Below are 23,650 nucleotides of genomic sequence, written 5' to 3'. Positions count from 1 at the left end.
TAGAGTCCTGAATTAAAGCTGAAACTTTGAGGCCAAAGCCGAGGACGATCCAAGTTCACAAATCCTTGACATATTTTAATTCTAGTAAAAAAAAAAAAGAAAGATTCATACAAAAGTCAGCTCAACACAAAATAAAATTACAAAAGCTTCTTAAGACATGTCACTGCTGAAATACACAGTCATGACGCTCTCATAAATAACAACAAAAGACCTGCTACAGTAATGGAAGTGAAGCCTCGGGAACATTAATGACATTCAAACTAAATTGTCAGCATTTTTTTTTTTTGTTTACATGGTGAAACTTTTAACATCTTACTTCTTAACTGGAATAAAAAGACACATGGATGAAGTTATAATAGGGGGAGTTATTATGGATTTATCTGGGGTGATACACAGTATTAGCTCATGTAAAAGGTTTTCATAAAGAGTTACGTGTGGATGCTTCGGGAACGCGGGCTCACAGCAGCTCATCACCAGCTACAGGAAATCAAACTCACAGTTTTGTACTGAAACATGACAATTTCTGACATCATTCAAAGTTAAGTCACTGAACATGGAACTTATAGATTGTAGGAGTTGTTGTTTTTTGTTTTTGTGTGACATATAGCACCCAGTCTATGTGCTGTGAAAATGTAGACGGCGACATGCAACCAAGCAACACCGGGGGGCAATGTGGGAAAATGTACCAGCCATCAAGCCCCGAGAGAGGGACCCAGACATTGAATCCAAGGTGATCAGTTGAGAGGTTATAGCCAATTATCAAATCTATTTCTTTTTTAAAGCATGCCCAGAGACATCTGAACAATCATGCAAAATACCAATGGAGAAAATGTGATAGGATCTGGTCATGTTGACTGTCTGAGATCACGTAAAAAAAAAAAGGTGTTTACAAGAGGTCTGTTTTGTTTCCACGACAGAGAGGAGCTGTAAAGGTGAGATCTTCCTGAGAATGGCTGCTTGTTCCACATCAGCTCGAGACTGGTGCCTGCAGTTGTTACGTCAATAGTTTGGCCCTTTGCCGTAAGGATCCCGCCTCATCATGCTACCATAGCACATGGATGGATCACACACCCCAGGCTGGCCGGGGACGCCAGGGTTCCCACTTTTACCCTCGGCTCCGCTTAGACCGGGTTGTCCAGGCTCACCTGGAGCACCTGGGTTACTGTAACCCTGGGGACCCACTGGACCTGCAGATGAAAATACGAAACCATGAGCAGCTCAAAGAGATGGTATGGTGACATTGAATAAAAGCGCCTCATCAAATGAACTTCCACGTGATTTCGGTCAATAAATTGATCGATTGGTCCCATTATGTACCTGCAGGCCCCTGTGGTCCTTGGTCTCCGATCATGGTTCGACCAGGGCTCCCCTTCTCACCCTTGAAACCAGCCTCTCCTGCAAACACAGGTGTCCTTCTCAGAGCCAAATGGTTAATTGATAACATGCTGTCGACTTGATGCCTGCACTTACCTTTGAGCCCGTTGATACCAGGGGGCCCTCGCCGACCCGGGCGGCCTGGCGGTCCCCTGGAGCCGCTGAGTCCAGGAAGACCCCGGTCTCCCTGGGGCCCAGCTGGACCTGGAGGACCGGCAGATCCAGGCCGGCTTTGGCATCTGGTGCAGCTGCTCTGCTGGTTGCTCAGCAACAACATAGGCAGCTCATCTGTGATCGACGATGAAAAGAGTTCAGGTGAGTGTGGCGGGAAGCAAAGAGAAAAACATCAATGGTCAGAACCTAATGGTACTCACTCTGGAGAATGTCTCTGCAAATTTGCCGAATGTGACTGTCCGACATTTCATTGGCCTGTAAAAAAGTAGAGCATCATATGGATCTCCAGTGAACGACAGTCCGATTATATCAGTTAGTCTCACAAAATATAATAATGGGAAAAAAAGGTTTGTACACGATGTGTCTCACACGTACAGATCTTCCTTCGGGTCCAGGTGGGCCAGGTGGACCAGTGCCCCCCTCAATCCCCCGGGGGCCAGGTGGGCCTGACTGACCCGGCTGTCCAGGCCGTCCCCCTTGACCTTCTTGACCTCTCTGCCCCAGATCCCCTGCTGTCCCTTTCTGGCAAAATACAAGCCCGGGTGTTAGCCATCCACATGATGATTCAGGCTCGATGGAGGAAGAGTAATTTTTGTATTAATCTTAACATACCTCTCCTTTTAGTCCCATTGGACCAGTGGAGCCCTGTCAGTCAAACAATAAATCATTCAAAAATTACAGCAAGAAGACTGCACCCAGACAAGATTCCTCAAAATGTATTATTTCAGGTACTTAAAAAAAATCTACATTGAGATCTTGAAATGCACAATGGATATGGTCAAAGCAATGTAAATATCAAGCACAATTATTGTAAACTTATTATTGACATAGAAATGTACTGGATCACACAGGAACTCTGACTTCATAGTTCGAAGTTTGAAAACATTACATTTTACAAGCGGTATATAAATGGCCACATGGTGGCACTGTCGACTCTCAAAACTCTTGATTCATTGTAACTTCCCTGGCTTCCAGCAGAATGCTTTAGTTTACCAGTTCATACAGCTGATATGATAGATCATATCATAGGTGGAGGTAACCAATATATTCTATAAGAAATGTATTGCCCAAGTTCAGTTGAATCTCAGTACTTTGGACCATGAGACACCAATGCTTATACATTTAGTTCGGGTTATAGACAAGTATACGTTATTAAAGAAAAGCAGAATATACGTGTTTTTTGGTTCGTTTTTTACATAAGTGATCATATTCCGACAGGGGTGATCAAAAAGAAACTCACGTGAACCCCTGGCCGACCATGTTCTCCTTGTTCACCTTTCAATCCCTGGTGAGAAATTGATAAGGTCAATATCACAACATGACACTAGTCTGTACAGTATCTACAGTAGTGCTGTGAATAATACTGAAGATTCAAATGTGGATTCAAAACCTGATCATTGATGATGTTGTTTATTGTAACATTTATTGATGTTGATGTGGTTTGAAATGTGGCACATTTACACCCATTAGTTCTGATTATATAAATACAATGGCACACTGCTTTCATGATGTGAAATTAATCCAGTATAGCATAAAGGATGAGTCCACGATGGAGTCGGTAGAACAGCAAACATCCAGTTATACCTCCAAAAGACAAACTATGCCTGCCCCATTTGTTTTCCAAACCCATATGTGACATGTGATAATAACAGAGGCTTTATTTCCACTAGAATAGGTTGGATCTCTATATAAAGTGAATCAGAAACAACATGTTCCTTCACTTACAGGTTTTTGGCCCTAACAGACAGCAGACTGTTAAATACAAGCTTGCAAAACTGATTTGATTTGGATTTCTACTCTGATTTAAACAGACCAGCTGTGACCATTTCCTTAAAGACCAAAAGTCTCCATTGATTCAACCCTCAATAGTGATAAGTGCCAATTATATTTCTTTTAAGCTCTTGACCTCTCAGCAGTTATTATTATTTCAGATTTGAGATTAGCATTATAGAGGTTGATTAGATTGTGGCATGATCTGCTTGTGTGACTCATCCAGGGTTGATGGCTGTGGGATTGTGTCTCCAGTCTTACCAGCTCTCCTCTTTCGCCTGGATTTCCCCTTTGTCCCTGGTGAACAATAAAGAACATGGTTTGTTATTTTATAAATGTTGTGCAGCGGGGGGGCGGGCACAAGCTCCAAAGTATTTATAGAAAAAGAATAGATAGATATTACTTATACTTATACTTATTACTTAATATTTCTCAAATCTTGTTTATTTTAACAACTTCACATGTCCAAAGATAACACAAACAAGTGATTGTAATGTAAAGTGAGATGCTCATATAGAATGTGGTATTTCTGGAAAAAAACAACATTCAAGGCTAAATTTCAATGGACATATTATAAATTTGACCAGGCTAGTCAAACTATAATTTTCACAATAATAAAATCAAATATTTGAAAATGGTTTCAACTGAATGAAAGGGGGGAGAGGAATGGGGAATGGTGAAGTACCGTGCTGCCCTTCAGGCCTGGCATGCCCGGGTGCCCCGGCTGACCTGCGCCTCCTGGTTCCCCTGCACTCCCCTTGAAAAGCATTCATTTAAAGACCAATCATTAAAATCAAGGATACACTTCATTTTATATGAATATAGGAAATATGAAAATGATTCTGTTAAATTCACATTTATTCACTCACAGCTTTATTGATTCAATTTTTTTTTTCACAGTATAAGTCAGAGATACAGCTGGTTTATATAAGATGATTTAAAAGGAAACATACCACAGGCCCTGGTGTTCCTTGTAACCCTGGATTTCCATTTTCACCCCTATTCCCCTTGGATTAAGAAATAAAATTTATGTTACAGAAAACACTCAATCGAAATGTTGATCATGGAGGTGAAGCAGTTACGTGTATAAAGTTGTTGGGATATTGCAGCTCGACGTATTAAAACATGCTTCATCGAAGGCTTTATTTTTCAGCTGAACGAGCCCCCATAATTGCAGTCTGAAGATCTGCCATGAAATCGCAGTCCAGCCTTCCTGTCCATGAACTAGGTTTTCACTCGTGTGCCATTCACCAATACACACTGGCATGTTACAGGCGGATCGGCTAATGAAAAGTGATCAGGAGAGACAGAGCGTCCAGACCAGCCGAGCCCAAACGGCTTACATTTCCACTGAAATTCCACTGACGGATGCAGTGGGACCGGATCATCGCTTAATTTAGCAGTGCCGGTGTGGCCGCGAGATCGTCACTCCTTGCTCGGTTCATTTTTAGAAAAAACTGTGACCAAAGAAAACATGTAATGCTGCTGACCCAAGCAGCTTTCTGAGAGGCTTTTTACACAAAGGCTTTAGAAGATGAAAACTTCATCGAAACTAATGATACCACATGTTACAATGTGTTTGGTACTGTATAGGCCTGGGGATCAACATCCATACTTGTTGGCAGCTGGGTAAATGTACATGGAGTTGGCATAAATCAGCTTGTGTAGACTGAGTTGCAGGATTGACTTTTCTGGGTCAGTTTGAGCCAGTGAGGGATGACTTCACATCACATCTAGGGCACAGTTTATGCTCTTTAAAGACGGTATTACAACAGTTTGATGTCTGTTGGGAAGAAGAAAGTCAGTTGTTATTTTTGCAATAGCTTCATTGTAGCTTTTTTGACTCCCAACGTTAAAGCAGTCTGAAGAAGATCCAAGCGAACCTTCCAATGAGCATGAACGATTACCTTGGGTCCAGTTGGTCCTTTTAAACCAGGCGCACCAGGTAAACCCATCTCACCCTGCAGGAGAGCGAAGAAGTTGTTCAGGTTCCACATGAACACACAGCGCTGCGCGGTGAACTTGTGCACAAACAGCTGTTTACTTACAGGAGGTCCGGACGACCCTGCGAAGCCCCTTGGTCCGGGCAAACCAGCCTCCCCCTTAGATGAGAATCACATCATACCAGCTTAATCACAGAGAATGAGCCAAATCGCGGATCAGTTTCCTTTGCACATCTCTTGGGGACTCGTTACCTTTTGTCCATCCGGGCCCGCAGTTCCCGGCAACCCAGGCATACCCTGGGACCGAGGAGGGAGATAACATGCATGTTATGACGCAGATCAGAGTGTCAAAGAATACCTATTAATACAGTCCTGTCCAGTTCACGCTCTTATATCCACTGCTAGCGATTTACAATATTACAGAAATAACACTGATTTGAATCTTTTTCGTATTCAATGTTTCTAAACTGTTACTTAAATAAGCATAGAAGTCTACAGTTCCCAGTTTACTTCCTTTCAAATAATCGCTTCATTGTGTCAGTAACAAATGAAGCTTATAGTCTCCAATTAACCTAACCCCAGTCTGCATGTCTTTGGACTGTGGGAGGAAGCCAGAGAGCCCAGAGAGAACCCACACATACACGGGGAGAACATGCAAACTCCACACAGAAAGGCCCTGGTCCGTTTGAACCGGGATTCGAACCCAGAACCTTCTTGCTGTGAGGAGAAAGTGCTGACCACTACGCCACCGTGCAGACGCATGTGCCTCATTTGCTGATAAATGCAATAAGACGAAAAAGTAGCTGCCATTTGAACTGCATGTGGGGGCAAGAGAAGGAAAGAGAAACATTTTGAGTTTCACGCACTTAATGGTTATTCAATGCAACACATGCAGCCTCTTTAGTTTTTGGTCATAGCTGTTTTCTTTCTCAGATAAACGCTTTCAGATGCGCAGTGGTTGCCTCACACAAACGTTTTAGCAGCATATGTTCATAGTGAGTGGATTGTATTCAGGCAGGCCGGGAAACAGAAATATAGAAAGAGCCACCCAGACACTTACACTTAACCTATAGATTTAAAAAAAGCATCCCCATGTTTGGGGCCTACACTGAAGTGCTAACTTCCTCTTGCTTTAGCTCGGGGGAAGTACAGTACTAATCCCGTCTCCCTGGATACGTCTGTAGCTCCATTGTTCTGGTGGGGGAAATATGGCGCTCCGCCCTGTGGAGCGACTGACTCATCTCTTGTGGACCCATCTCAAAACCTTTGGACCCCTCTCAAAGTCATGATCAGTGGGGTGGCTGCCCGGCTGCAAACACTTTCTTCCTAAAACAGATTTGCCAGAGCACCAGAGCGTTCCCCTCGCCGAGTTACTTTCACTGCCGTAGATTACAGCCGGAGCACTGCCTGTTACATAACAGGGTTATCCTTGGATGAACTACAGGGGAAATACCCCTAATTTACTGCCTGTCAGGGGTAGTATTCTCTGTACTGCTGACAGTATGTTAACACACTGCAGTCCTGCTACGGAAAAAAAAGGGTCTATTTTAGAATTCTGTTATGTACATTATTATTTATTCAATGATTTGTGAAGGACTTTGGGAACCGAATAGTATCATACACAGGAATTCCCCCTGTTGTTGTTGGCAAAAAGTTTAAACCTTAGCACAGTTCATTTCATGTTTCATTCATGCACAATTTGCATCACTTGAGTCCAAGTGAAGATGTACATAAACACTAACGGCACCAGCAAACTACAAAATACTAAACATCTACATTGAACAATATCCGTGTTCACAACTCACAGGATGGCCCGCTCTTCCATCGGCGCCAGGAATGCCGCTGGCCCCGACTTCTCCCTTAACACATTGGAGAAATTAAAAAACATTATCAACACGTTTCATCTCCGTCCAGATCTCACTTTATTAGCCCCGTAATTTGATGCATACACATCTCATGTCACATTGGATTCATTAAAAAGAAATCTAACTAGAACATGAAGAACACAACTTTGATGTTTACTAAAAACTGTCAAATGGGAATTTGGAAAAAGGGGACGACAGCGCTGTGCGACTCCATTCCCAATGGTTGCCAAACATCGACAGCACAATTGTTGGGAACAGTAAAGGTTGCGCAGATGCAGCCAACCTCACGCCTCTGTTATTCTCCTTAACTGTGGAAACAAACCGACCTTTTGACCAGGCCCCCCTGGAAATCCATTCTTTCCTTCTCTCCCAGGTCGGCCCTGAAATCAGAGAAAAATGATTTTTTTACGCAATTATGATGACACAAAAACTCCTGGATTTGATTCTGATTTGCCTTATACTGTACATACAGGCTCTCCTTGATAACCGGGCGGCCCAGGAGGTCCCATACTTCCTTTTCCTCCCTGGAAACATCATGCCGTCCAGGTTACAGTTGTCACATTTCTTGTTTCGTGCTCAGTGACAATTTGTTTTTTTAACCATTCGTATTGTCCGTGCACTTACCACTTGGCCAGTTTTTCCTGGTAACCCTGCAGCACCAGTGGATCCGATTGAGCCCTGAGAAATGGTAAAAGATATGATATAGATATTAGATATTAGGCCAACAATATCGTCCATGTTTCTAACATTTATTAAGATACTCCTCATCAGCCAGATCGGGAAGCACATGTTGTACAATGAACAAGAATGGACTCATTGTATAGCCTACATGTTCACAAATATGTAGTCAGAGTTTGACAATAGTCAGCAGTGAGAATAAATCAAACAACTGCGTCATCCTGGCAGTCTAACATTTGCACTGGTTAACCTAAAACTAGGGTTTGTCGAACGCTGCCAAAACATGAACGATGTGTCACTGTATTTTCACATTGTCAGAATGAAAAAAGGGACGAATTCATAGCGACGCACGGCATTACATCATTTGTTCTGGCCAGTTCTGCACTCCGGCATTCAAAAGCAGTGCTAATCAGCTCAAGAGGAAACAAATCACTGTTCAGTGTGAAAACCGAATGATGGCTTAATTATTGGCTGGCTCGGGGACCTCTGAGGGTGACAGTCTTTTTTTGGGGGGGGGGGGGGCTTCATTTGCAAAACTATTTTGTACATAAAAAGATATTGTAGTCAATGACTACATTATTTCTTTTCACTTTAAGCTGAATTCAATGTTCAGTAAACAAACAGGTAACAATCAGGAACACGCATTCATGTTCCGTTGGTATCATAACATAACATAACCGCTTTGTCCGTCACAGCAGATTCTGTTTGCAATTCAATGTCCAAAAAAGAGGCTGACTGGGAGTCAGGGAGGAGAGAAAAGAACATGGAAGCCACCTGGTGGGGTAGCGTTTGTGTTTGTCTTATTGGACTGTGTTTGCGAATCCCGGGGTGCACTCACATGGATCATAAAACTTGGAGGGGTGCCGGCATTAATACGGTAAGCAGTGGCTGGTGACCAGGAAAGAGAAAAGATGTAATGAGGGAATCTCACTAACAGGCGCGCTCACTCACCAAGACTGTAGTTACAGTGTTAGTGAACTGTAGAGATCAATATCAGACTGGATGCTCACGCCGGCTACAAGACGCTCCTTGTAATGTAGTGAATGACTGCGGTCGGGAAGAGGAATCACATGCGGCCAGCTTTCGTCGAAGTGGCGAACAGTCCCTCTTCCTCTTTCCTCTTGAATTATGCACTTCTGACTTAATTTAGCACAGAGCTCGTGTTTACTTTTTCTAGATCCAACGCCAGGAAAATGAGACTACACCCATTGGTGGTCTTACAATGTGGGAACAATTTGGGGTAGTAGTTTGTGAGATTGCCTCCAAAAGAAAATATGACCCTCTACAGGATGAGAACTACCCCTCACATTTTAACAGAAGTGGCTTCCCCGCTGGTCGAGGACATCTTGGTCCTCAGAGATTGTCTTCTGTTGCGTGGAGGCTCTTCAGCCATCCTGGAGAGCAAACAGCTCTCGACTCAGGAAATTCAGCCGACTTAGTTGAAACTTTAAATTGTGGCGGTGTCAATGGCATCTGTGCGATTCACGGATTATATAACACATGTTCTACATGGGTCATTGACCGCCTCCATATATTGTAGCGATCAAAATCATCACCGTTGAATGTGAGAGTTGGCCGAGTTGTCTGGGTTTCATCTGGTGAAAGGAGAATCTTACTGTTAATACGTATATTTTTCTCTGGAAAATGTTGGAGTAGGTGAGGTGCACTGCAGCCAGGGACATATAGTCCTCTCTGAGGGGGAGGGATCTGTTTTGTAAAGATTTCTGGGATCTCTCGTGTCCCCGGTTCACATAATCGATTCACAAGATTCACGGCTCACGGGGGAAAAAACAAATCAACAAGAGGAAAGAGATACACCTGAGGTCCCCTGTAAAGAGCAAAGACAGTAGGTCTGTTTGATTTCACTAAGTAGAAGGGCAGAACCAAAGTCCGGAAATATCAACACATTTAAAAGTCTCCGATGGCCCTCGTGCTTACTGTACTCTGCAAAGCGTTCTCGTCCCACAGTGTAGCAGCTCCCAAAGGGACCCGGCTTTACATTAATAACATATGGTTTCCAGAGTGATTGATGCAACAGCGTTTGAAAGGTCCACGTTGATGTGTCTAGCAGGAATTTCCGGTCAAGCCCACATTTGATCTCATAAAAAGGGGATGCAGCTTGACAAATTTCGCATTTTTGGTTTATTTTTCACGTTTTAACCCGCACTTTCCCTCTCATCTTTGGTCCGTCAATACTGCAGCGATTGGACAAACATCCGACTCAAACAACAGCTTTTAGAGAGTATTCTGAGAAGAAAAGCTATGAAGGATCATTGAGACACGATGTGAAGTGGAAATATAGGTGTCACAGTGGAGTAATGCATGTCACCACCTTTTCTCCTGGTTTCCCGGATGTTCCTGGTAATCCGGGCATACCCCTCTCACCCTGAAAGGACACACTCTCTGTTACGACATTGGTTTTGAGTCACACATCACACGGCGTGACAATGGAAGCCACTGTGCCATGAACGCGCTTTTGACCTTCCTACCGTGACACCGGGCCTCCCCTGCTCCCCTTTGTACCCATGTGGCCCACGCAGCCCCTGGCGGGAGTATCAAAAGAAAACAGTTTTAAAATTGTTCTACTCCCGATGCTGAATTTAATGTGAAGGCGGAATAAGTTAAATCTTATTAACCTCTACTCCTGGTGGACCTGGCAGCCCTGGACTCCCTCTAACGCCGGGGATACCCTTAAATGTAACCAAAGCAGGACGAGAGAAACACGCACAAGGTTAAACATTTGGGTCCCTTCAGATGTGTAGATGTTGTCTGAGTGGCCCTATAGGCTGTGGGCCTCGATTTCTTTTTGATCATGCTATCGGACATCGGTGGTTCACTTCTGGTTGGTTTTCAAAACACAAAAATCACGACTGTCTTGCCACTATCTCTACAATCAGACATGTTTTTCGTATTCGGCCATTGGAAAAAATAAGTAATTAGGCAAAATGCACCGCTGTGTTTAAACATCCAGATGCAGTCCTGACCACACAGAGCTAAAAAGCAGAAACTGTCATGACCCAGTGGATACGTCAACTCGAATGGGTTTGGCATTTTTGCTCAGATGCCCCCGTGGATGCTGCTGTGACAGTGTTGCGCGGGCGGTTGTGTACTGTATGCGTGTATATTGAACTATGTACTCACAGGCTTACCATCAGCACCAGCAGGCCCCGGCTGACCACGTTTACCAGTGCCTCCGTGTTCTCCCTGTGGAAAAATGGCAAAAGGGCAAATTAGTCACATGTAACAAAAATAAATGGCCGAAAATAAAGAATCGATCAGAAATGTTCTCTGGTAAGAAGATGTCTTCTCAAGTGTAGTGTTGCACGTTAATTTATCACTGAAACGGGAAAAAACGCTGAGATGCGATCGGGCTCGGCGTGTGGTTATAAGGAACATCTGCATGTCAGCAATGCAACTTTTTTGGATCTACTAGTAAATGTAGTAAAAGCTCAGCGGTGACCTAATAAAGGCAAACTATCTTGAAGCCACGTTAGTTTTATTAAAATAGTGTTTGGTTGCCAAGGTAAAAATCTTTCCGGGGGAGGTCCTTGCGTAAAGGCTTTTATGGCCGGGACTATTATTTGGTTGATACAGTGTGATCAATAAAGGCAGAGATGTGGAGTTTATTCCTTAGTTTGGTAATTTTCCATTCTAACTGGTGTTTATCCTACGCAGAGGTCTGGTTTGTTTTCAGCAAACAGCAGCGGTTCTCACAAGAAGAACTGTGACTCACTCACGACGACAAGCCTCAATTTGCCTATGCGGAGAATAGAGGACAGAGTTCGTTGCATCCATAATTCATAAAGCCGTACGTTTTCAGCGGGCAACTGTGTATTTAAGATGAAAAGTGTTAAAAGAACCTCCAGCCCCGTCTCTGTTATGAGGGAAATCTGTGTTTATACAGATATAATGTCTCGGTAAAGCATGACCTCATGTGCTCATCAGATCATTGTCTGACCCAGAGAGTGGGATTTACATATCACCTGGGAGTTCAGCGCACATTTCCTCGGCTGTAATAAAAATAGAGGTTTTTTTGTTTCTCTTCCAAACAGAAGCCATTTAGTCTCTTTGTCATTCCTGAGTTTATACACAAGCCAACGCTGTTAAAGTTTTACTTAATCTAAACAGGCCACCACTGTTTAAAGTAAATATTTGACCAGTTGCCTGAACACTGGGGAGCTGCTGGAGCATGGAACAAACTCTCATGTCTGATGGCCAAGTGTGTGAGGTTAATGTTTTCACTCTGGCAATATTTTTCTTAACAACAAGACAAAAGACCAACAACGAGAAGAAAGAGTTGGACCGACCTTCATTCCTGGAGGTCCAGGGGATCCCGGAGGACAAACACAAGGTTCTTGAGTAGGTTCAGTGTAATCAGGACTGTTGGAGCACTGTAATGAACAAGCATAACTAGATCTATTGTACAGTTTTCTTTTAGGGTATTGGCAGTTATAGTCTTGATTGATTTATAAATTCCCGTTGTAATTTTCCAAAACCTTCAAAAACAAGTCTTAAAATAGAACAATAAATATTGTTTTTGTCAAACCAATATTTAAAACCATAGAGATATCCAGTTTAAGATTATATAAAACAGAATAAACAACAACAACAACAACCAACCTAGTTCACAAAATGAAGTTCTAGTTGAATATGGACCATAAACAGCTTTTTGTTTTGATATCAAATGGCGTGAGAGGCATCTGAGCCCTCAGTGAGTTATAAAATTGATAACTGAGCTTTGCAAGTAAATCGCTGAAAAGCACAAAGAGAGGGGGAGGGGGAGATGGGAGGCGCGGCGGAGCTTGGCAAGCGTTTGTCACTTTAGGCATCTCCTATTGCGTCTTTTGATATATTTTTGTCCTCACATTACCGACAGCAATTTGGCACTGGTTTTGTGGACATAGCGCTTCCCATGCCAACGTGGCAATGGGCCACTGATTCACAAACACATTCGACGCCAGTACAGTATGTTTGAAGCGACACGGGTCCTCCTCCTCCTCCGACAAATCATTTTATGCATGAACAGATGTGACTCAAAATATAATAAAGACGCTGACTTCACACTTCCACCGCGCAACACACTGCACTGGTGAAATGTAAAGCAAAGGACGCTTCATGTCATGCACTGCGGGTACGAGAGGTGTGGAGGTGACTGATAATAAAACCACTGTGAGGTGCGTTTCAGAGCAGAAACAGATGGAGCTGGATCAAGGTGAGAAGTGGGTGACAAGAAGACATCTTGGATGCTTTTCAGACTCGTGTACTCACGACTCCAGGTACTTCGCACGCAGTCTCGCGGTTATTCTGCTCAGGGTCACAGTAGATGCGGAGTTTCTGAATTTCAAACTGAAGGAAAGGATAAAAAGAGAGAGGGAGGAAAGGACTTCCTGTTAAAACACAGCCACAACCTGCCGGAGACTCTCAACAAGCTAAATGGAGGGGCAGTTATACAACACTGAGTCCAGTTTTTATCAGACCTTCGCTGCTAATGAACCGAACGTGCTCTCGTATAACTGGTGGAGGAAAGATAAGTGCACTCATTGGGCTTTGAGCAGCGAACATGTTGCCAGACCTCCACCGGCGGTGGGACGTGTTCTGCAGCGACGTTACACCGTTCTTCCATTGTATGGTATTTTGTTGATGTTGGTGGTAAATGGCTCCAGCACATCGGCTGTTTGGCTTCATGTGAGACGAGAGATGATCACCACATATGAATTATATTAATTCCAGTCTCTTGAAAACAGAAGTGCGACGCCCCTCGATTGTGGGTATAAAACATTGTGGTTTACATATCATTAAAAGCGAAGTGCATTTAGTTTTAAACATGATAACAACGCTCGACCGTTTGGTTTCGATGGTTGACACTAATGTAATGTTGTTTTAAAAAGCGTTGCGGTTCAATCGTGGTCTACTTTTGAGCATCCTGTTACAAAAAAATCTGTTTCCAGTTACCCGTATGTTTGTCTTACATAAGCACAATCGCTTTGTCAATTGGATTAAACCTTCCTGATCCCTAATAACAGAGGGTCCGTACACACAGTGGTATTCACTGACAAGCTGTGTTCATGTTGGTGTGTCGACATGGGAGATGTAAAAGTCATGAATGCATTCTTTTCTTTCTTTTTTTCTTCCTTCCTTCATTCCTTCCTACTAAAACAAAGGATTTTCTGCACAGACCTACTCCAAATATTTCTCACAGAACTGATTAAATCATATTTATTTTTAGTATATATTACAGTCCACTGCTAGGTGAACTAAGGGTTTTCGTTTGAAAATGGCAGCATTACTTGATTTTTAATTTATTTTACATGTATTTCATTTCATTGAGCGTCATTACGACCACCGTTGGCACGAACAAAGCCATACCTGCTTAACTGCTCACACATGTGTCTTTGTGCAATTGTTTCATAAGAATAGATGTTACATCATAATTACAATTTGAATATTTTCCCATTTTTCTTCTTTTCCATAATGTGTCACGACACAAAAAAGCTATATAATGTTTGCAGGGAGGTATTCGCATACATACAGCCTTCTGCGGAGCAAATTACAACAAGCACAATTATGATTTATTGCAAACACAGCAATGTTGGAGCAAATTATTCCAACTGAGACGAATAAAACAAAGATTAATAAGACCTTGAGGAGAACTGGTTCGTTTGTGCCAAGGATTTACTATCCACGGGGTGTAGCGCGTCTCTTAGGAGGCTGCAATAAACCATCCATGTTGAATTCCCTCAACTATAGAACTTCTTTCTATAGGGAAGTTGATGATTGCTTCTCCGGGAACCAAACAAAATCTATTATTATAAGGTTGTCGCTGATAAACCTACCGGCACTGTAGTTTCCTTCCTGAAATATTTTCCAACTTGGGTTTTTCCATTGATGAAAATGCCAATGGGGAGCTCCAGTGGTAGCGTCTCAGTCTCCAGGTCATCAACATAAAGAGTCACGTCCTCCTCGGTGACCAGCAGCCGCAGCTGGTGCCATTTCTCATCAAACAGCTTCATTTGGTCATTGGAAATGAACAGAAATGAGGTAATGATTAATTAAGAGTGGTACATCCTGGAAGTGTTCTGACAAGGAACAAGGACAAAAATAAAAATCCGACATGCAAACAGGAAACATCCAAAGGGAAAGGGTTTGTACGTTTCTGCATGAAATACAATGCAGACGTGGCATTTATATGGTTGTGTTACTTCCTACAGGGCAGGGAAAAAATCTCGTCATCCTACAGATGAGTTAAGATCCAGAAATGTTGGATCCTTTATTTCCCATATTGCTTCTCAATAGTGTTTCATCGTTTGACCCTATTTATCTGGTAAACACCCACAAGCTTTCAAACTCCTTGCTCCCAGTTTGTAACACAAAGTGTTCTGTCGTGTTTTCCCAGGCTTTGTGACAGTATCTATGCTTACATGTACCCCTTTAAGAGAATCTCAAAGTAATAATACACAGTAGTACGTTACCCTCGCTGTCTGCTGGGAAAATGTAACCGTTTGCGTTCCACTTGGGGATTCGCTGGTTGTGGTGAACTTGACGTTGCGGTGGAACCCGCTTAGAGTCACCGCCATCTGTGGCTTCCCGTCAAGCTTCTGTATCCTCCACAGGTCCCACTCCTCCGCCGTCACGGATCCTTTATACCTCAGAGTGGCCACGATAACATACGATGGAGGCAGGCCGTCAGGGAAAAGGTTCCTGGTTGACCAAATATGTTTTTATCCGTCAGCCAGCTTTGAATAGGCTGCTGTACACTGGTGATGATGAGGAAAGTATGAAAGGAAGATGTTTACCGTGTAGCTTCACTCAAGTCAACGCGAGACGTCACTTCATAGGCCTTCGTGCCATAGAACGTCCCGTGTGTCTTCTTTGCTTTTTTGGCCAAATTCAAATGTAACAGAATATCAAAACCCTTCTCATCGCGGGAATCTATAGGAATTCTTGCCGAGCAAACAGTCTCTGCAAAGGAAAACACAGTGAATTAGTCAAGCATAGTGACGAAAAGAGTGACGGACACACTGAAGAGAAGGATAAGCGGCCGAATGGGTAGCGAAATTGATATTTGACATCATAATGTTTGTGAAGAAAAACACTTTTATCTCCGCACACTGATCAGCGGCTACTTACCTTCACACAGTTTCTGCCGTATGACCTGTATGATCCTGGAAATAGCTTTGTAGTCCTTGACAGAGAAGACGTACGTTGAAGAGGGCTTGTTCGCAATGTCCCTCAACTCGGCCTCTTCTGTCTCCGGCCCAACACCGATTGCAAACACAATTACTCCTTTTTTCCGAGCTGCCTCCGCTGCCTTCATAACCTCATCTTGAGACTTCCCATCTGTGAGGACAACAGCGATTCTTGAGATTCCGAGCGGGCCGCGCTCGGAGAGGCCAAACAGTTTGTCCGTGGCAAACTTAATGGCTATGCCTGTCCGTGTGTTTCCCCCCATGTACTCGATGGACTCCATAACCTTGATGAGGTCCTTGGTGGAGGAGTACTTCCCCAGAGGTATTTCTAAGACGGGGTCATCGCTGTACTGGACGACTCCAACCTGGGTAAACTTCTGTCCAATGTTAAAGCTTGTCGTTATATTCACAAGCCATCGCTTCACTATTTCAAAATTGACATCTTCAACGCTCCATGAGCCATCTAGAATAAAGACCAAATCACACGGTGCAGTCCTACAACCTGGAGCAGACGGGAAATAAACAATTAGCGCCGTACAATAATGGTTTTTAAATCAATCACATTGAGTTTGCTGGGAAGTATAGAATAAAATGCATTAACAGTACATCAAATCAACTTTGCCAGTTGTATGCTTTTGACAGGTTTTTAATGTATGGACAACAAGCATGACAAAGTGAGAAAATGAAGACAGAAGAGCTCTTACTTCTTATGTCTTCATCTTGAGCTGCACTAAACAAATGGAGAAGCATGAAGCACAGGCATCTTAAGACACAATGCATGGATGTCGCTTTGTAACCCATTATGCAGCAGAACCAAGTTCCAATTGTGCACCTACGGGGGAAAGGGAAACACATGCTTTGTATTGCAGGGAAAAAGAAGAAGGACAATGCAGGCACTTGTGACATGTGGTCCCTGAGTTATTTCTGCCTGGACTCAGTCACAGACCTTTTTTTTTTCCATGCTTGGTTGCCATTTGTTTTGGCTCCATAGACTTTATGGTCAAAACCTTACCAAACAAAACTATCCCACTAGCTGCGATTTCACACAAAAGTAATTAAAAGGGGTGTGTGAGGCCCTCTGTTATGTGACAAGGATGTTGGCTTTGTTGCCAGGCTCTGCATAATATCATTTAAATCAAACAATGAATGATTCAAGCATTGTACACGCATGCACATCAGCGACATTTGTGCAGTGGGGTCATGTCGCCTCTCTGGACGACGCACCAAAGGTCAACCTGTGTGTTAGATGAAGGTGATCTGATTAAGTTTTGTATGAATATGTATGAGTCAAGCATGACAGTAGGAAGGATGCACACTTTCAAACTGTAAGCATGATTCATTTTCCATCGTGTTCTTTTCGGTTAATGTTTTGTGACTCAGCAGTTCGTGTCCCAGTTGATGCATTTCAACTTGATTCATATGTGAAATCATCTAGTGCAAAGATTTTGTCTCGATTAATAGTTTTCCTCAACTGTGTGCACATAAAAGCTGAAATATTGTGTGCATCACATAGGAAATAACATCTTTATGAAAGGGTGGAAATAAAGAGGGCTGTCAAATGTCAAAATAATGGAGTAAGTTGTAAAACGAATACAAAATCGTTTGACTACTTGTCTTTTAATCAACTTGTCCTACGGAAAATGTGTATTAATTTCTTAGATTTCTTTTGACACTTGAGGACATACTACCTTGAAAAGTTGATATAGGAAAGAGCTATTTATTTACACCTCCCACCAGCAAGATGAGTCATTTGGAGTCATATTACTGTTCACTCGGCGAAAGTTAGTCCAATAGTCTCATTTCAGTATTTTCATTTTGGTTTTCTTGTCACTGTAAAAATATTTGGCTCTTAAGTTGCACTAAGAAGTTGCTAATTTTTTCCATCTACGACCGAAACAATGAGCTGAAAGACGCTCAAAAGCTCCTTGGAGGATCTGCAAATAATCATTGACATTTCAGTACGTAACATTACACATAGTTCAGCTATTTCATTAACCTTCTATATATAAGGCGGGAGAAGCTTTAAAATCCAAGTTGAATGCTATTTATTTGTGGGGACCTCGATTTTTGACACTTCTCAGCCACACTTGACGTGTAATGGAACAATACTGTGACAGGACAAGTAGACTGTTCACGCCGACACATGATTCATATTGTCTTTCTGGTAGAGCTGAACCACAAAAGCAAACCGTGCGGGGCGCCACGCTGCGCTGACGGCATTAAAGAGGCCGTGCTGCTCATTAACCACCTACCCGGAGCATGATTGAACGTCACTGAGGCGCGTAAGTGCAAATCCCATCAGCCCCCGTGTTTGCTTTTTCCTGAGTTACATTCGCTGCCTACCTCCCGTTGCGGCCACAGACAGTGCTGCACATAAATCCCTAATGCACTTGCTAACCACCAAGTTGTACTCAAAGCTTTGCATCCATCCTCCATGCGGTGCACTTTATCTTTCCCATCTGGCTGCACAGCCTCCGCCGCCTCGGTTTCACCTAAGCATTTTCCTTCGGGGCCTCGTCTACCGCATGCCCCCTTGGCACTGCCAGCTTTGCCACCTAAACAAGTCCCTGAACCTCTGACCACGACTGCCCTCAAACCAGTGTTCGCGGTTTCCTGTGGGATTATCAGCTGTTTCCTCAAATCCGCCGCTATTTGCCAGTCGCTGCCCGCCCTTGGCCCCAGTGCAATACGCCCTGCTAGCAAAGCTTCCCTCCCACACTTTTTCCTCCCTCGTGGATGAAAACTAAATGTAATACCTTCCTTCCCATCATGCACATGAAGTAATTTTAACCGGCTACTGTCACATGCTGCTGAAGCACTAACTGAAGCACTGTACTCATGTCGCCAGGTGGGCAGCGCCTAAAGAAAGATTATTTCACACCCTGTCAAAAACGGCACGTCTGAACAGTTTGGGAATTTGTCAGCTCATTAGTAAATAATTTATTTCTTTTGGTCCGCTGCCATGTTTTCCTAATTAATCCGCTGTGCCGGAAAAAGAAAAAAAAAGCGTCGCTTGTGCTGATGTTCTGCCCCTTTGGCCATTCTGTTTATGACTTGATTGATTGATTCAATCCGTAATGATTTTTCAGGGGGCTCCCAGCCCCGAGGCTCCCCACTCTTCACCTGCACCACGACATCCATTGCCCACTGCTGAAAATGCTTCACCTACACTCCAGAGATGCATAGCAAAGATTTCAGCGTGAAAGCTGGTATCCCACGATAACCTCTAAATGTGACGCAATTGTAAGATGAACTTGTGGTATTCCTGATCTTTGATCCAAACTGCTCGCTCCTGACACGCAATTGGAGGCTTTGTACGTCCAGGTTGATGGAAATCTCACCAGCTATTACAGTACATATTATATTGTGTCGCTGTGAAAGTTGGTACGGACATCCATGTTGTTTCACTTTGGTGATACCCTGCCCTCTCACCTAGCACCAACATTTTCAATTCGTCCACTTGATGCTTGAGTTAATGTCAATATTACCAATGCTAAAAGCCAAATTGAGATGATGATCGTAACAAACAGGACGCCTGCTAAAAAGATCAGCTTGTTAACATTGACATTATCGGCAGGTTAGTATTTGACAAAAAGCAGCCTCACAGAGCTGCTATCATGACTACAGCCTCGTACACAGGAGGGCCATGTCAAGCAACTGGAACCAATCTGTTCTTCTTCTGTCGAGAACAGTCCTGGATATCCAGTAGGAAATAACTATTAATAACTATTACCGCAAAATGAAGTGTCAAACACAAACAACAGCATGCTACATACGCAGCATAAAGCATCATAGTGGAGTACAATGATGGTTACGGTCATGCTCAGTGAGTCAGAGAGGAAAAGGGATGACGAGAACCAGAAGAGTCCTATTTACATTTTCATGTCAGCGCAACATTGCTAATTGAATGTTGTTTCATGTTGCTGCTCTATTTAATCATCTTTTACAGTATTCTCCGGCACACGTGAGGGGGGAAAAAGAAAGCCGCTGACATCCTAAAAGGAAGCGGTTGTAAATGAAGACCAGATTTGCTGAATAACAGTGTAAGAGAACAAGACTTGTGGAAGGAATTTGATAGGAAGGAACTGACCATGCGCCGTATTCTTAGCTGTTTCTAACTGTGATGTGTAAAGGTCAACAAAACAGTGGCCAGGATGTAACCTTTGGCCTCCCGGACGCTTTTATTCCTACGCAGGAGTCACACTCCTCGACATGACAGAACTTTTCCACCGTGTAAACTGCAGCATTGAAGCAACACAGTTGAAGGAGGCGTGAAGCTGCAGGCCTTTTTTTTTCTTCTTCAGAATTTTCCCCTCCCTGGAGAAGCTGGAGGACGCTGCTGGAAACCCCCCTCACTGCCCGCGTCCACGCAGCCAGAGTGACTTTCCCCTCGGCTGACTTCACCCAAACTGAGTATTTCTACGCCTCTGCTCGAGCCACGTGGAATTCATTTACACCTTTCAGACGGTGAAATTCCGGCCGTGGACAGTGACCAAACACATGTAGTCGCGACGGAGGGAGGCAACCTTCATTCAGGAATAAAAACGTAACTTTTACACGTGCTGCGTTGTGATGCTCGGAGTTGGAGTGTGTGCATAACGCGGCAGAATGAACAGGTGCACGTGTGTCGCAGGTTAGTACCAGATCTCTGATGTTACTGGAGCAGCACAGACAGTTGTGGTAATGGATTAGCAAGACTGTAATGTTGATGTGGAATATTCAGCTGCACAGAATGATCATGGAAAGGACAATCACAGACCAGTTAGTCTGGGTTCAGCGTGTTGTTTGTTGCAGTTCTCTGATTCATGAGACTTCCAGCTGGATATGCTGTTCAGGAAGCTGCCAAACACATGATTTCTCACATTTCACCAGATAGAGTTTCACCTGTTCAGAGTGGGTGACACTGAGTCACCACACACAATTCAACCACAGTGCTAAACCACAGATTTTACTATTGAGCTCAGAAATAATAAGAAAAATTGTGGCTGTTATTTTGTTTGGTGTCGGTAGTTCATGAAGTGGCTTTAAATGCACTTAAAATCTGAGGGTTATAGTTATCTCTAAAAATTTGGCAGTGAAGAAGTTGTTCCATTCCAAAAACAACAACTGCTGTTCAGCGTGAACACGCAGTTGCCAAGATCAGAGGGCTTCATTGCCAAATTCAAGGGGAAAGCCAATCCCCGCCAGTATTCCATAGAAATCTGTTTAATAATGTCTCGTAAAACATTGGCTCATAGACGTTAAGTCCACATGTTCAACCTTCAGATGCCAGATATGGTCAAAAAAGGTGGTCGTTCTTCACGCGCATGCAATTTTTGGCATCTTTAAAAACATTACAGTGCGTACAGTGCATGCAATGCATTGGTGCGCTGTTTGACATTCTTGCACAAAATGTGTCAGAAAAAAATCAAATTGGAATGGCCAGGAGAAGGAATGATCTCCTGGTGATTCCATTCATTCTTTGCATGACAGGAGCACAAACAAGGGACTGATAACTGAGCCGAATGTCTTCAATATGCAGCACAGTGTGTAGGACACTGAAGTTGACGTTACTAATCTGAACAGTGTTGACACAAAGCACACGGAAAAAGAAATGAAAATCAAACTATGATGATCACAAACAGCCCCCCAGAGAATCGCACACTGCCAAATTAGCTCTCCGACAGATTCTGTATACATGAACACTGACAAAATTTCACCTCAGCATGTCTAAATTACAGAAATACAGCATGCTTCCTCACAAAATAAAAATCCCCCAAAAGTGAGCAACAAAAAGTTACCGGTAAGCATCCAAGCCCTTGTGTGAATTCCCGATAATCCTCTCATTGAGAGCCAGTGATCAACACTGCCCTCAGCCCGGGGTTTACAGAAACTGAAAATTGTGGAGATGTGCACGTGTTTCTCCACTGAATGAAAGCCTACCTTTTTCAGCAGCTCTCTCTCTCTCTCTCTCTCTCTCTTTCTCTCTCTCTCTCTCTCCCTCTCTCTCCCTCTCTCTCTAACTCTCTCCTCTCTTTCTGTCCTTGTTCCTTCTCCACCGCCCCCCCCCTAATCTCTCACTCCGGACTTTTACTGGCCTGCAGCCCACCCTCAATTACCATGGGTGGAAAGAGAAGCAGATAAGGGGAGAGCATGAAATGGTGCAGCAGACAGCCTATCTCTGACAGTCTAAGAGGAAAATGATTGTAATGAGCACAGCTTCCTTCCAAATGTGGAGGGTTTGGATCGTGCGTGTGTGCGTGTGTGTGCGCGTGTGTGTGTGTGTGTGTTGCTAGGGGCAAAACCAGAGAACATGGAGTTTTCTGGATGCTGGACAAGCACGAGTTCTGCTATATTCAAGGGCATACGCCTCAGCAGGACTTGAAGTGCAATTAAATGCAAGTCAACGACAACAAGGCGCGGAAAAGCCGCCGTGGTGCTTTTTTTTCCGCACAAACAGCTGGGGGGTTTCACAAATGCAGAACTGAGTCAGCTATCAGCGGAGAGCCGTTCAGATCTCAGTTTGATTCCTCGCTGACAAGTTGTATCATGCTTGTTCTCCGCGGCAGCCTGCTCTGCATCAACGAACAACAGCCTCAGTGTTTCCAGGCTCTGCTGAAGGTCTCCCCGACCTCCTGACAGTGTGCTCACACACAACTGGGCCGCACTGTTTCATATTCACTTTAATCTAGGCTGTGTTGCTCATGACAATGCAGAACAGACGGTTATATAAGGCCGATGTTCTCAACATTTTAAAGTCATTTACAAGAATGCAAAAAGGCTGAGAGTTGTCGTGTCAGCAAAGAGTCCGATTTAAGGCAAAAAGTTAGATGTATCCCTGTTGACGGCCACTTGCTCAGACATCAAGTTTCAATCAAAGTTCAGGGTTTTGTTCTTTTACACAAGCTTATATCCAAGTGTGGAAAGTGCATTTGCTCAAGAACTGTGTTTAAACTTGCATGAAGTCAGCCACCTATAGCTCTACTACTCATTTATCGTTTCAAATCATGCATTTTCAAAATTATAGCAATATTTATCACATTCTGTAAACTACCATCTATCATAATATGACATATCTGAAAGGGCCCATCTCCATAACAAGCACTTTTGTTTTAATTTACTTTTTGTTTTTTTGTTGCTTATAATCTTCCTTTGCAGGACTTTAAATCATGAGATATCTTCTCTCTTTTTTACGCTGGGGTTTGGCTTTTCCACCTCAGAAAGAACATCTTCTTCCACCACTGCTTATATCATACCTGGCAGGCACGGCACGAACAAAAACCATCATAGTTCCCTGTGACGAAACATAAATATCACATGACGGGCAGCGCTGAGGATGCCGTCAGATGTGCTGAGGCGGAGCCCCCTGGGTGACGGACCGGTTGACCCTGAGCCTCAGCACACTCTGGTGGATCAAATACTAAGTTGCTGTTTTGGTGTTTAGAGCCATGGGAGTGGCCAACCTGCTGGTGAGACTAGACTTTCCAATTGCTGAGTAATCCGCTGTCTTCACAGACAGGTCTCTGGTCTGACACCAACTGGCGTCGCACATCAATGAAACAGAAAAATCAGTGTCCTGTGTTTTTCTACAAGGAGCCCCTTTTGTCTCCTCGGACCTGCGGGCACACACGTGGGTCGGAAGAACTTGGAGCTGTGGTCGTATCTGTAAATGTGACACAGA

The 23,650-nt window shown here is 43.5% G+C and overlaps 1 protein-coding gene across 4 annotated transcripts; it reads right to left on the bottom strand.

Annotated features, from left to right (window-relative positions):
• Positions 1 to 50: 50 nt before the first annotated feature.
• Positions 51 to 21,953, bottom strand: col21a1 (collagen, type XXI, alpha 1). Of its 4 annotated transcripts, none has more exons than XM_035606417.2 (29): positions 21,913 to 21,953; positions 16,695 to 16,822; positions 15,932 to 16,492; positions 15,598 to 15,763; positions 15,274 to 15,502; positions 14,638 to 14,808; positions 13,073 to 13,150; positions 12,112 to 12,195; positions 10,946 to 11,008; positions 10,441 to 10,494; positions 10,294 to 10,347; positions 10,137 to 10,190; positions 7,751 to 7,804; positions 7,597 to 7,650; positions 7,453 to 7,506; positions 7,067 to 7,120; positions 5,514 to 5,558; positions 5,367 to 5,420; positions 5,226 to 5,279; positions 4,272 to 4,325; positions 4,004 to 4,075; positions 3,580 to 3,615; positions 2,789 to 2,833; positions 2,161 to 2,193; positions 1,924 to 2,070; positions 1,749 to 1,803; positions 1,471 to 1,662; positions 1,318 to 1,395; positions 51 to 1,187 (listed from the first exon to the last, which is right to left on the bottom strand). In XM_035606417.2, exons 2-29 carry the CDS (start codon positions 16,789 to 16,791, stop codon positions 1,000 to 1,002), a joined length of 2,880 nt encoding a protein of 959 aa, XP_035462310.1. In that variant the 5' UTR covers positions 16,792 to 16,822; positions 21,913 to 21,953; the 3' UTR covers positions 51 to 999. The 4 variants fall into 4 exon arrangements, with proteins under 4 accessions (XP_035462310.1, XP_035462308.1, XP_035462311.1 ...); XM_035606415.2 differs by lacking the exon at positions 21,913 to 21,953 and adding an exon at positions 21,771 to 21,907; XM_035606418.2 differs by lacking the exons at positions 16,695 to 16,822; positions 21,913 to 21,953 and adding an exon at positions 21,771 to 21,900.
• Positions 21,954 to 23,650: the final 1,697 nt, after the last annotated feature.

Source organism: Scophthalmus maximus, chromosome 10, assembly GCF_022379125.1.
Source record: "Scophthalmus maximus strain ysfricsl-2021 chromosome 10, ASM2237912v1, whole genome shotgun sequence".
Classification (NCBI taxonomy): domain Eukaryota; kingdom Metazoa; phylum Chordata; class Actinopteri; order Pleuronectiformes; family Scophthalmidae; genus Scophthalmus; species Scophthalmus maximus.
This window is presented reverse-complemented; position numbering and strand designations above follow the sequence as displayed.